This window comes from Meleagris gallopavo, chromosome 6 (genome assembly GCF_000146605.3).
Source record: "Meleagris gallopavo isolate NT-WF06-2002-E0010 breed Aviagen turkey brand Nicholas breeding stock chromosome 6, Turkey_5.1, whole genome shotgun sequence".
Lineage (NCBI taxonomy): Eukaryota > Metazoa > Chordata > Aves > Galliformes > Phasianidae > Meleagris > Meleagris gallopavo.
Window position 1 is genome coordinate 13,669,159 of NC_015016.2, and position 13,663 is coordinate 13,682,821.

At 37.1% G+C, this 13,663-nt stretch overlaps 1 protein-coding gene across 1 annotated transcript in view; it reads left to right on the forward strand.

Annotated features, from left to right (window-relative positions):
• Window positions 1-13,086, forward strand: part of LOC104911394 (kinesin-1 heavy chain) — a 13,461-nt gene extending 375 nt beyond the window's left edge. The window contains exons 2-13 of the mRNA XM_010712525.3: window positions 2,836-2,929; window positions 4,521-4,594; window positions 5,195-5,299; window positions 5,617-5,665; window positions 5,949-6,004; window positions 6,088-6,175; window positions 7,612-7,736; window positions 8,341-8,445; window positions 8,882-9,027; window positions 10,508-10,656; window positions 11,963-12,156; window positions 12,946-13,086. Of these exons, the coding sequence (XP_010710827.3) occupies window positions 2,836-2,929; window positions 4,521-4,594; window positions 5,195-5,299; window positions 5,617-5,665; window positions 5,949-6,004; window positions 6,088-6,175; window positions 7,612-7,736; window positions 8,341-8,445; window positions 8,882-9,027; window positions 10,508-10,656; window positions 11,963-12,156; window positions 12,946-13,071 (1,311 nt within the window). The 3' untranslated portion in view covers window positions 13,072-13,086. The remainder of the gene's footprint in view (window positions 1-2,835; window positions 2,930-4,520; window positions 4,595-5,194; window positions 5,300-5,616; window positions 5,666-5,948; window positions 6,005-6,087; window positions 6,176-7,611; window positions 7,737-8,340; window positions 8,446-8,881; window positions 9,028-10,507; window positions 10,657-11,962; window positions 12,157-12,945) is intronic.
• The last annotated feature ends 577 nt before the right edge of the window (window positions 13,087-13,663 follow it).

A 13,663-nucleotide genomic window follows, 5' to 3' on the forward strand; every position in this document is an offset into this window, starting at 1 on the left:
TTTGGTTGGATTTCTTTGAGGGGAATAAAGATTTGCTACTAGATGGTGGAGTATATACTACTACTTTTGTAGTAGTATATAGATAGACTATAGAATAAGTGTGGATATTGAAGTACACATAGTGTGCAAAATGTTTGCACTACTGTATACTTTCCTGTTCTTGTAGCTGTCAGTGCTCTGTTGGGAACAGCAAAGATGAGATGTTGTAAACCTGTGTGAAAACAGTGAATGTTGTTAATGGTTGCTGTGTAAACTGTCAGAAGATTCTGCCCACAGACCTTTCCTAATGTAAACTAAATTGTTTGTAATTTTAGGAAGTTGTAATTTAATTGGAATAATTATTTAAATATTTTCTGGAATAATAATTCGAGGAGTTTGAGTTTTACCGGCTTGCTAATGTTACACTGATTATTTGCAGTGATTGTAGAATCACAGAATGGCTTGGAAGGGACCTTTCCAGACCATCTATTCTGACTCCTTGCCATGGGCAAGGGCATGTTTCTCAAAGCTGCATCCAGCCTGACTTCCAGTGATAGAGCATCCACAACTTCTTTGTGCAACCGGTTCCAGCGCTTCACCACCCTCACGAAGAATTTTTGTTGTATCCAATCTCTTCCGTGTTTAAAACCATCACCCCTTGTGCTGTTGCTGCACACCCTGGTAAAGAGTCTTTCCCTGTCTTTTTTTTATGAGCCCCCTCCTAATACTGGAAGGCTGCAGTGTGGTTTCCCTAGAGCCCGCTCTTCTCTAAGCTGAATGGTCCCAGCTTCCTCAGCCTTTCCTTATAGGAGAGGTGCCGTAGCCCTCTAAACGTCCTCATGGCCTCCTCTGGACCTGCTCCTACAGCTCCACATCTTTCTTGTGTGGGTGTCGTAGGCCTGGATGCAGTACTGCAGATGGGGTCTCACACAGCTGGAGTAGAGAGATGAAATTGACTCCCTTGACCTGCTGGTCATACTTGTCATTCTGCAGCCCAGCATACGTAAAAGCCAGCAAAGTGCTTTCTGGGCTGCAAGCACACATTGTTGGCCTGTATCTTATTTTCCATCCTCTGTTCCCAGATTCTTTTCTGCAGGGCCTCTCTCAATCTGGACAGATACTGGGGGTTGCCCCAGCCCAGGTACAGGACCTTGCACTCAGCCTTGTTGAACTTAATGTGTTCCACATGGATCTACGTCTGAAGCCTGGCAGTGACTGCCTGAGGGGCATCCCTTCCCACTGGTGTATCAGCTGCACCCTCCTCTTGGACATTCACTTGTCCCTCTGGATTTTTCCAATGTGCAGTGGTGAACGTGATCCTCCATGGGTATTATTATGGGTAATAGGTATTATTTCAGTGTGTACAAATATGCGGACAAACTCAAACGTGCAATGCGCAACAAGTGTGCCTCATGTTTGCGATGTGGATGGCTTGCAGTGTGTAGTGTAGCTGCCTGGTAATGGTGAGGAGGGAGGCTTTTTGAAGTTTTAGATGTTAGTTAGAAAGAAAACTTATAAATGAGTATTTTCTGTGGTGACTTAGACTTGTTACGTAACAAGTTCTCAGCCTTCATTTTCTTACCTTGGGGATACTTGGACTTGCTTGTTTGTCTTCTGGTGTACATAGAGACCAGTTCCACCTATAGTGCATACGAGTTTGAGGTGTATTTGAAGCTAGAATGAGTAATTGAGAAAGCCTGTGATTTCCCTACCGTGAAACAAATGTTCTGGCAGACTTCAGCACCTTAGGGATAGTTTCTGCCTACTAAGTCTTGTGGTTTCTTGAGCATATTTACACAGTGAAATGTGTAATTATTTTCTTTTTTTCCAAGAGGGAGCTCATCTATCTGAATTTCAGGCCCTCTAAGCAGAGGGATATGCACTGGCTCTGAAAAGCTTTGTTTGGTGTTATGCTAGATGTTATTGAAAGGCAAATGGAAGGTCAGGGTAAGAAAGGTAATATGGTGAGTGGGTGGGTAAAAGATGGAAGCCAAACTTGTTCTGCTGCCAGGGAGGCAGTCCCACAATATCCTTGGGGGAGGGGAGGATGATAATGAATTAAACATAGGCCAAATGGAGCATTAACAGTTGCAGTAAGTTTAGTGGTAGAAACTGACTTAAGGCCCTTGTAAACCTCAGCTGTCTGCAAAGATAATAAATCAAGCTCCAGAAGTGCTAGGAGAATTTCAGCTTAATAAGATGAGCATAATAACTCATATCTTTGTGGATTGTCAGCTTGTTACAGCTGTTACCAAATCCCACATTCTTTTCTGAAAGCTGTGTCAGAGCTTCCTCTTTCTGTGCTTTCCTAAAGAAATCTATGAAAAGTTCTCTTCCTCCAGAGTGGCCTTTTCCTTCTGCTTGCAGAGCCTTGTTGTAGGGATATCATGCATGGGGAAATGTTTCTTGTGCTGACTGTAGGTGACCTGGATGTTTCCTTTGGTTTGAGGTTTTTAACAAATATTATGAAAGCATGTTGTGTGTGATGCGATGTAAGTTGATTTTAATAATTTGGTTTTACCAAGGCAGTGGAGAAGAATAATGGGTTCTCAGACGCTAGGCACTGGTTTACAGTGTAAATCAAGTAAGTAGAGGTCATGTAGCAGAGTAGTTATGGAAAGCAGTTTGGGTTGCACTTAAAAACCAAATATATTTAATTCAAGGCTTTATTTGTAAGCAAACATGTAAAGATTTAGACACATACATAAGCCGATTTCCTCACTGCGTCCTTCAAGTGCTTAAAATAAAACATAAGATCGGACTGAGACCATGTAGGCTGCTTCTAAGCTATGTGAGCAAACACCTTTCAGTGGTGCTTCCAGGGTCATCTTTTTTTAATAGTTTTTCTGATTCTTCTTACAGTCCAAGCCATATATATTTGACCGTGTATTCCAGTCAAACACATCCCAGGAGCAAGTATACAACGATTGTGCTAAGAAGATTGTCAAAGGTAAGGTGGAACAAACTCTTAATTTTCGGGAAATACCTTCTTTGTATGGGTTTTAATGTTGAAAATTGGTACTTCTGTTGCTCCCTTTTACCTTCTGAAAGTTTAATAACAGTCATCATGGTTCAGAGTATAAAATCATCCTGTACTTGAGGTGATATTATGTTAATACTAAACCTGCTTCTCCAGTTGTTTGGAACATTTGATGATATTTACCTGTTAGTTTGTTGTTGTTTTTTTTCATATCTTTGCTGAAGGTTAAAACAATTGCTCATAAATAAATAAAGATAGGTTTCTGTCTGTTTGAAAACAACTCTTATGAGTGGGTTGTTTTTATTGGTGTCAGAAAACATCCTGCAGTTACTTTTGTTTAGAGGAATGTAAGGTGAAAGGAAATTTGGGAAACCTGATGTTTGTTTTGTTTAACTTTGTGATTATGGGTTACCTTATTTCAGTGCTTCTCAGGGTGTACTGGCTCTCTAAATTTGAACTGTCCTAGTGTCTTGTGGCTTCTGGGGATAAAGTGTTCTAACAAAGAGGGTTATACCACAGTAAAGCATGGTAGCAAGAAGTTTGGTAATTACCTCAAAATAAAATTGATTCATTTCTTAAGGAGATCAGTACAAGTTCTAACTGACACAGCTTTTAAAACAACCTTATCAAAGCCTTCTTAGGAGTTCATAAACTATCAACAATTAGAAGCAAGAAGGTTAGTGAAGTGTTGATGGTTTTTAGTAAATAGAAAAGTGAATTGCTGTTACAAGTCTGTACTGCTGCAAGTATTTAACTGTTGAAGACTTAAAGAGTAATCGGGATTAGATCAGAAGTTTGTTCCTTAAGAACGAGCTAAGACTTGTGTGTAATCTTGTCCCTTTCCTCCTCATCCTGCTTCTTCCAGCTGATTTTCTCTTAGTTTCTCTGGGTGGATTTTCTGTTCTGAAGTAGATCAAGACACTGAGGAGCAGTAGTGGTGGTACAGTTGGATTATGGGTGTAATGGGAAGTAGACCTCACTGTTGGAGTCTCTCATACTTCCTTTTGGAAAAGAAGTTTGCAGAATGTCATTTCACGTTAATTGACTTGCAAACAAAACCACCAGGCCCTTACCCTTCAACCTGAAACTTAGAATTGATTTGTTCATAATTTAGAACGTAAGCTTATGGCCGAGGCGTAAGATGCTTGAAACTTGTAGAATAACTCATTCTCTTAATAATCAGATACTCCAGCTTTACTGTGAAGGCAGCAAATAGCATAGCACATAATATGATTTGTCTAAATAGTCAAAGGCTGTCTGTTCAACGTGGCAGTTGTATTGATTTCCTTCTTATTCCTGACTCTAAAGCTGTGTTTTGCTGGCTGAAGGAGCAGCTACTTCTAATACAGCCTCTGAAAATGCAATCTAGTGACTGCATTAAAAGTAGTAAGGAAGGACACTGCTGCCATCCTCTCCGAGCACCTACTATTATAGCACTTACTTTTCAGTTACTGAATGGTTTAACTTGCTAAACATTTTAGGAATTGCTTGCCGTTCTATTTTATTTGACTTTCCTTTAGGAGAAGGAAATCAGTCCTAACAAAATACTCTTTCCCTTTAGATGTACTTGAGGGATACAACGGTACAATATTTGCTTACGGGCAGACATCATCTGGAAAGACGCACACTATGGAAGTAAGGCAACTTAAAATTATTTTCTTTTAATACCCCATTCATCTCTTTTCACCAAAGTAGTGTTAAATTTCTACAGATAAGATGTTGGCTTGTTTTCATGAAATCGTAGAATGGTTTAGGTTGGAAAGGATCTTTAAAGATCAGTAGTTCCAACTACTCTGCAGTGGGCATGGACATCATTCATTAGATTAAGTTGCCCAAAGCCCCCATCCATCCTAAATTTGAACACTTCCAGAAATGAAGCATCTGCATCTTTCATTTTCCTTTCTATTACAAACTTTGGATACCCACATTGTTTTTCAGATGTAAGAATGGCAATTACTGAATTTATTCAGCTATCAAAAGCAGGATGGAAAACACAATGTTGTTCATGGTAGATTTCTCATCGTTTTGTGTGAGGTTTTTGAGGCTGTTCTTCTTGATCCTAGCAAGTGCTGGCCCTAAGTGGATGGTCAAGAGCTTCCTTTGCAGATAAAAAAAAGTGCATTTACTCACCAGTGTTTTAAAGCTAGCTTGTCTGACTTTTTATTCTGCCTTCAAATGCTTTGTGCTGTTGAATTCAGTAATTCAGTATGTTTTTTCGTTCCCTTTTCTAATAAGGGGAAGCTTCACGACCCAGATGGAATGGGGATTATTCCAAGAATAGTACAAGATATCTTTAATTATATTTACTCTATGGATGAGAATCTTGAGTTTCATATTAAGGTAACCTTTTCTTTATTTCCTATATTTAATCTTTATTAAAAATGGAAGTACTCTGTTGCTGAATGGGTGTTCCATAGCTGTTATGAATGCTTGTGAATTGGAAAATATAAAAAGTTATTTCAGATGTAACTGGCTCTTCTCAAAGAATAATTACATAAATACTTGAATCTTGTTTCCATTAAACATAGATGGTAACTATCTTGATAACTTGTGGCAGTGCTGTGTATTTTAGTTCATCCTCAAGTTTGTGAACTAGAGGCAGTATGTGAAGAGCTAAACGTTCTTGCTTTCTAATGCTATTTGTTTCACACTTCTAGGTGTCGTATTTTGAAATATACTTGGATAAAATAAGGGACCTTTTGGATGGTAAGTCTCTTATTTTGAGCATAGGAAGTAAACTGCTTGGTAGAGAGATTTAAAGAACAAATGCTTTAGAATGATACTGAGATAAATGTGTCATGTTAATAAGTAAGCCATCTCTGATATGGATACATCAAAATGAGACAGCACATAGCTAATCTATACAATGCAGCTGTGACTGCTGTAGTGGTTGTTTGATGTAGTTCCATTTTTACTTGGATCTGTTGCAAATGTCTCATTCTGTAAAGAAATCACACATACCTTAGCTTTAGAACTTTTTCTCTTCCAGTTTCAAAGACCAATCTTTCTGTTCATGAAGACAAAAATAGAGTTCCCTATGTAAAGGTAAGTGTCATTCTGATATTGTTTTGATCTTTTGATTCCAATGTACTTGTTTTCTTCTGGCTTATTGGTGTTTTGTCTTAAAGGGTTGCACAGAACGTTTTGTATGTAGTCCAGAAGAAGTTATGGATACTATAGATGAAGGAAAATCGAACCGACATGTAGCAGTTACAAGTAAGTACTATCCCTACCTGCTTTAGTGCTTTGTCAGTTGCCTTCCTGACTTTTTAAAACATACCATAAGAACAAGGATGGTGAACTAAATCCATGTTGTTGAAAAGGTTTTGTACAAGCAGTTGTAACATGTCTTTAAGTACCAAGTTTTTCAATGTATTTTTTGTTAATGTTGTTAATTAGGCTTTGACTGGAAAGAGGAATTAAGTGACCAGAGAAGAGCTTTGAATTGTTGGGGCTCTTCAGTAGGGGGTAGTGCAGAATTCTGGTTTGTGGAGTTTGTTCCAGTTACCCTATGAATGTGTAAGCAAGACACTGTGACTCATCTACTGTTTGTCCATTTTATTGTAGTCTGTAAGAAAAGCTGATTGGGCTATGTTTTCAGATACACTTCAGATATGAGTAGCATCCCATTTGTTTTGGCCTGAGGTGTGCAAATGAGTTGCAAGGAGTCATGTCATAGGCCTCTGAATTCCCCCAAGGATTAGGATTAGGAGTTGTGTGTGTTTGTTTTTGAAATGCTGGCAAAATAAAGAAGAGGAAAGGTGAGATGCATGCAAAACATTTTTTCTATTTGAAGCGACTCTCTGAAATCTTTTGAGAACCAAATTGTTTGTGAATTTTGTCCAGATATTTATTTGGAAAGGGGAAAAAAAAAACAGGCATACAATAATAAAGAAAAATATATTTATATTCTTTGGTTAAGAATTGGGCATAAGAAAATGTTTCCATTAAGGAAAGTCCTGCCTTTCTACTTCAGTGCTCTGAGGTAGTAAGGTTCTGAAACAGGGACCAGACTAATAAACAGAAAAGTAGCAGAAATTTGGGTAGAAGGGTATTCTTTCATGTTGATCTATTTCTGTGGTGCTGGTTAGCTTTTAAGCCTGTGAGAGATTTATAGATAAAAAGAAGAAAGTAGGCAGACATTGTCATTCAGATTGCAGTTGGATCAGATTTTTGTTAATTCATTAAAATCATCTTTAAGGTTTGACATGAATCTCTTTTACTGCTCATCTCTGCAATGAGATGTGCAGAATAAGTATTTAAACCAGAAAGGGTGGTGAGGAATTTTGGCTATCTACTTGACATTTGCACAGAAGGATGTGCTGTAAACAAACAAAAAAAAAAGTACTCTGGTAAATGTAAATGAGCTTTCTTTTCTAATGTAGTAAATTAAATGTGTGAAATCCATAGTTGACAGCTACCAAATGTTATCTGTGAATTTATGGTATTAACAGAAACACAAAGGTGATGGAGTCTAATTCTTTAATTAGATGGTACTGTTGGTTACTGCCTTTTAGTTTTACTGTGTCAGAGTGATACAACTGTATACTATTCATTAGCTTTGCATCTCTGGCTGTTAGCAAGATATTGTTTAGCCAAGTTAGATGGGTTGTACCGTTATTTTTGATGAGTTGTTTTTTTTTTGATTGCAGATATGAATGAACACAGCTCTCGAAGTCATAGTATTTTTCTTATTAATGTAAAGCAAGAGAATACTCAAACAGAACAGAAACTAAGTGGAAAACTCTATCTTGTGGACTTGGCAGGTAGTGAAAAGGTAACATTACATTCTTCTTCCAGCTCTGAAAAACAAAAATCGTTCTCTACAATCAAACCTCTTACAGTAATATAATAATGACTTCTCAGTTCTTATCTGTGAAGTGTTTTAACTTAGATTTTGAATTGTGATTTCTCAATCCAGTCTTTATTGGCTGTTAGATATTATCTCTAAGCTGCTTTGCATTTCTTCACTGAGGGTTTGTAAATATGGAGGAGGTTGGGAAGTAGGCTAGAGTTCAGGCTCAGTATCTGAGCAGAAAAAAAAAAGGGGGTGTTGACTAGCCAGGTACTGGAATCAAGATTCTATTTATGGATGTGGAATATCTAGATTTTCACTTGATGCTGCTATCAAATTTCTTATTTTGAAGTACTGATTAACATTGTTAAAATGACTGCTCAGCTTGCTGTGTTAGTGGATGGAAGAAGAGGAGGAAACGTGCCATGCTGCTTATTCTATATTACTGTTATTTTATGTTATGTTATTACTGTCTTCTTTCACACTGTAATTTACACATTTTACGACCTGGTATCCGAATTTTGTATTAAATGTGAAAGTTGATTTTTCTGATGTAACATTTTCATAATTTACTGAAATACTTTAGGTTAGCAAAACTGGAGCAGAAGGTGCTGTGCTGGATGAGGCTAAGAACATCAACAAGTCTTTGTCTGCTCTTGGAAATGTCATCTCAGCTTTGGCTGAAAGCAGTGTAAGTGTTCCACGTTTTTTTTGACCTTTTTTCATACTTCAAGATTAAGGGCTTGTATTTCTGTAGAATATATTATAGACAAATTCTTTATTGGTCATAGTGATGTGATGGAGTCTTCTAAAGTAATCCAATTACATCAACACATTGCAGTAATAAGGTTTTCTTGTACTGTGGTGTCATTGATAAATGATAAAGTTGCATGTAGTAGTAAGAGGCCTAAACAAATGGAAAGCTTTGGAAGTTACCAAGCATAGAAACAAGATTTTAGATCAATCAGTGTGTGTTCAACTGAGTGTTATATTAATTAAAGTAGAATTTAATCTCCTTTCCTAATGAAGTTTTTCCTAAGGAAAGCATAGCTCTTCAACAGTGTAAATAATACGGGAAAAAAAAACACACCAAAACTGACCAATTCTTTTAATCATTTTCTTGGTAGACTTACGTTCCATATCGTGATAGCAAAATGACCAGAATCCTTCAAGATTCACTAGGGGGTAACTGTAGAACCACTATTGTTATTTGCTGCTCTCCATCTTCATACAATGAATCTGAAACAAAATCTACTCTTCTGTTTGGCCAGAGGTGAGTATCATCTTAAATGATGAGAGAGACAAGAAACAGAATTTCCTAAGAGAATCTAAGTGCTGTGTATGCACTGCACTTGCGTGCATAACAATGAATGATAAAACAAACCTTCTACAATAAGCAAAGCAATGAAGCTGTTCTTCAAGTATGTGATTTGAGATCTTAAACTAATGCTGATTGTGAAAGTAAACGTACCTTAATATTTTGCTGTTACTAAACTCAGAAATAAAGGCAGAGTCAGAAATAAGCTACCCAGTCAGGATTCCTAAACCAAATTATTTAGAGTATTTACTTTCTTCCTTTAGTTCTGCCATTATGAAAGCCATCAACATTTCTCTTACTTAATCTGTTTTTCTGTGTCTCTTCCATTTTAGTTCAACAACATAATTTTCAGTTTTATTTATTTCAGTGATTTTTATTACGGAAGGTAGACTACATGACTTCAGAACTTGTTAAAAATCTGGTAGAATATGAGTAGTTAATAGGTGTGGAATCATAACTGTGCTCTGCAGCAGTGGAATTCTAGTTTGATCTCCTTTTAGGATCTAGGAGATTCTTTCCTTGCAATATTTCTAGCGTTCAGGTATGAGGGAGTGTCTTCCAACTGTAGCTGTGTAGATTCAATGTCCCTTGCTCTTGATATCTTCAGGAATTGCTCAGGTAACCATAGTTGGTCTGGTATTAACTCAGCTTTCTGGGGTTGTTAAGTTTCCACTGAAACCTTCAGCTGTAGGAACTGAAGGTTAAGTAAATATTACGTAATTAGTAGGAAACGATGTGCCTTTTGGTAGTAGTCACTCCCAGTGAGACTTTGCAGAAATGTACAGGAGTCATGATGTTGTCAGGGATGGGTTTCTGTATGCCAATTAGCTTTTTTTGTTTTCATCTTTTGGAGGGGATAATTCTTGGTTGGAAATAATGTGTGAGTTACTGAGTCGGGTACATCATGCAACAACTGCATGTTAACTTTGTCAAAGCATGTTAGTCCTTGATATTTTGTCTCTGAAGTTAATGCATTTGGATGAGATTTGCTTGGCTGAATATATCACCTGAATTAAATGCATCTGTACTTTGTAGCTCATACACATCTTCAGTTAATGCAGATCTAGTCACTGGACTTTGGAGCTGTTCCTTAAGCTAGGTGATGTACATCCTGAAAGTATCGTGCTGTCCACTAGAGAAATGTTTGTTGGGTGTGGTAAATGCTAGTCTTTTTTAAATCTGTACACCATCCCAATTGAAGTGCAAGTATACAGCTGCTTCTTTCCAACAACTAGCTTGAGGGTTTTTTTTTTTCAGTCTTCTCTATGCCTGACATTACTGAGTCCATTAACAATTGTATCAATCCAATTGAACAAACAGTAAGTTGACAGGGTGTAGAGATGAGCTTAGGGAAGGGGTTGGAGTTATTTATGCTTTCAACATTATTTTCTTTTAAAAAATAGAATCAGTTTCAGAGGCTTTTCTTTTTGTGTAGAGCAAAGACCATTAAGAACACAGTCTGTGTCAATGTTGAGCTCACTGCAGAACAGTGGAAGAAAAAGTATGAGAAAGAAAAAGAGAAAAACAAGACGCTGCGTAACACCATACAGTGGCTAGAAAATGAACTCAACAGATGGAGGAATGGTGAGAAACACTTTTCTTTGTTGTGCAGACTTTAGACAAGGAGATACTGAATTACCCTTCAGGATTCCAAAACTAATGTAGAATGCTATGCCAAACAGTACAAAGAATATCAGTGCAGTGATATTAGGCTGATGTTGAAGCTTACTATTGTTCATTCGAATTGGAACAACTTCAGTAATCACATACTGACAGAAATGTCTGCAAGTGTGTTGGTGTTAGGTTCTTCAGTGCCTGATTTACTAGCAGAACTAGATTCAGGTACATTCTAAAAAATTTATCTGGAAGTAAAGAATGATACTAACAATAATAATTGCAGAAACTGTGCAAAAACTTCAAATTCAAGCCAGTATTGTAAGGTTTTGTCCTCATTTATAATTCAAGTGTTTCTATTGGCAAAAAAAAAAGTGCTAACAGTACAGAATGTGTCTGTTCTCTCTGAACAATTGAATTCTTTTGAACTGAAGCTACTGGCAAAATGCAAGATAAATATGAAACTGTAAACTTAAGATTTAAGATATGAATGTTTTCTGGAGTTTTCAGTTTTAGAAGATGATTTTGCCATCATAAAGCTATACGTCATACAAATCAGACAATCTGTGCACTGCATTCTAGTATAAATCTGAGGGAAAAAATGAATGGCCTCACTTAAGTTGGGTGGGATAGGATTTCTTTGTTTTTTCTCCTCCCTGTCTTATGTAGAGACCACACCTGGAATGTTGAGTGCAATTCTTCCAGAATATTCACACACCATACAGGAATGTTGGAAAGAGCCCATATCATTCAGGGGCTGCATAAAATGCTTTGTAATAAGACACCAAGGAATTTACTTTGAATTTACCAGAGAAGTAGCTAAATTTGTATGTGGTACATTTTTTTTTAATGTGAAGGTAGTAAAGTGTTCTCAGGAAAGTGTTGATGGACATAGAAACATAAAAGTATAACTGTGGGAATATTTTTAAATAAGCAAATCAGTTTAGCAGTAAATATGGCTACATGTCATGACAGACTGCCAAAGGGGGGGGAAAAAGGGGTTTCTGTCTGCAGTTCCAATTAGATGCTGTTCTGAAAAATATTTTGATGTAAGATTTACAGCCTACAGCAGAGTAACTAGGTGAAATGTAATGTTCAGTGGTAAGCAGGAGGTAGTCTGGGTGATGGAGTAGTCATTTTTGCCATGGAAGCTATGAACTCGATTGCTTATTAACCATGGAGCTGTACTTAATTAGGGAATAGATAATACTTGGTGGAAGATGCTTCATGACCAACTCTGCTAAAAATACTTCATAAGTGTATTCCTTTATTTAAGGGGAGACTGTACCTGTTGATGAGCAGTTTGACAAGGAGAAGGCCAACTTAGAAGCTTTTGCAGTAGACAAGGATATTACTGTTATTAATGATAAACCAGCTACCACGATTGGAGTAACTGGCAATTTCACTGATGCTGAGAGAAGAAAATGTGAGGAAGAAATTGCCAAATTATACAAACAGCTGGATGACAAGGTATGCCTTTTTTTATTTAACATAAGACCTCTTTGAAATGCATCTTGAAATGCATTGTGTAATGCTTAATTTGCCAGTCTTCATTTGTTACTGCAGCTTATTTAAACTTTTGCCAGAAGGAGCTACTCTAATTCTAAAGTTCTAATTAAGTGATGTTCAGATTGCTTTATTCTATCCAAAATGAGCATCCTTTCTTAGGTTGCTCTTGTCCCTTCGCTGAAACTACAAGAAAATTGTACTGAATGCAAAGGTACTTTGTGGGGAGGGGTGAGGTGGGGTGGAAGAAAGAGGGAAAATAGAAGTTGAGAAGGAAGAGCTCATGAGAATCTCAACTAGCATTTGTGCTTCTTGGATGGTGACCATTCTTAGCTGATTATTTGGATTAATTCTGCACCAGAAGAAGGAAAATAACAAGTAAGTAGAAAAAGGTTAACTGGAGGGAAAAACTGCTGTTTTCAAGTAAAATATGCACTCATTGAATATAATCTAAAATTGAAACAGATCTACTAAATCTGGAGAAGAAAAAACTTCTCATTAAATCTGAATTGGTTTTGGAAGTTCAAAACAGACTGAGGAAGATTTGCAAAAGCAGTTAGAGAAATGCTGGCTTTAGAGCACAGCGTTGTATACATCTGTTGTGTGTGTGTTTTTTTGCTTTTACTGCCTTGAGTTGTCCAGTCATCTCAGAACATGGAAAGATTATATATCTGATGCTACCTTCTCTTAGATTGTTTTTTTTTCTCGGTGGTGTTTGTCAGTTTATTGAACACAGTCTTTCTTCAACTGCAGGATGAAGAAATAAATCAGCAGAGCCAGCTGGTAGAAAAACTGAAAACACAAATGTTGGATCAGGAAGAGGTGAGTTTTGCTTTTGTACATTTATTTTGCTTTTCTCTGACTCTGAGATATTCTTAATGGGCCAAAGTTTATGATTAGGAAGTAGAGTCGTGGCTTATTACTGTACAATGTTCTTTTTAACTTGAATTGAAATGCTCTGCATATTCATTCTTTCCACTTACACTGTGCTTTTGGCTACATCTGAGCCAGTCTACTTGAACCTTAAGTATCCATGAGGACAGAAGGAACCTGTGTGACCCACTGTAGGGATCCTGCTTTAGCAGGGGTGTTGGACTCGATGGTCCTTTTCAACCTCTGCAGTTCTGCAAAGTATTTTATGCAAAGATGTAGGCTGTTGTCTTCTTCGTACAAAATCAATAGTTTGTCAAAACTGAAAGTATTTTGATTTACTGTAAGAAATCTTTTCTACTGTTTACTTTAGTCAGTATTGCTGTACTGGCAGAGAAGTTGGGCAGGGAGTGTGTGTGGAGTATTATGGCCCTCAATATAAAAAGGGAGATCTCTGTTGTTTCTACTTACTGAAACATTCAAAATATCAATGACAACATGTGAATACAAGTATAACTTAATTGCATGGGCAAACACCTATCAATTTCATTTAACAAAGATGACAAATGTTACTTACTTGTTTTTAAAATAATAATTTAAA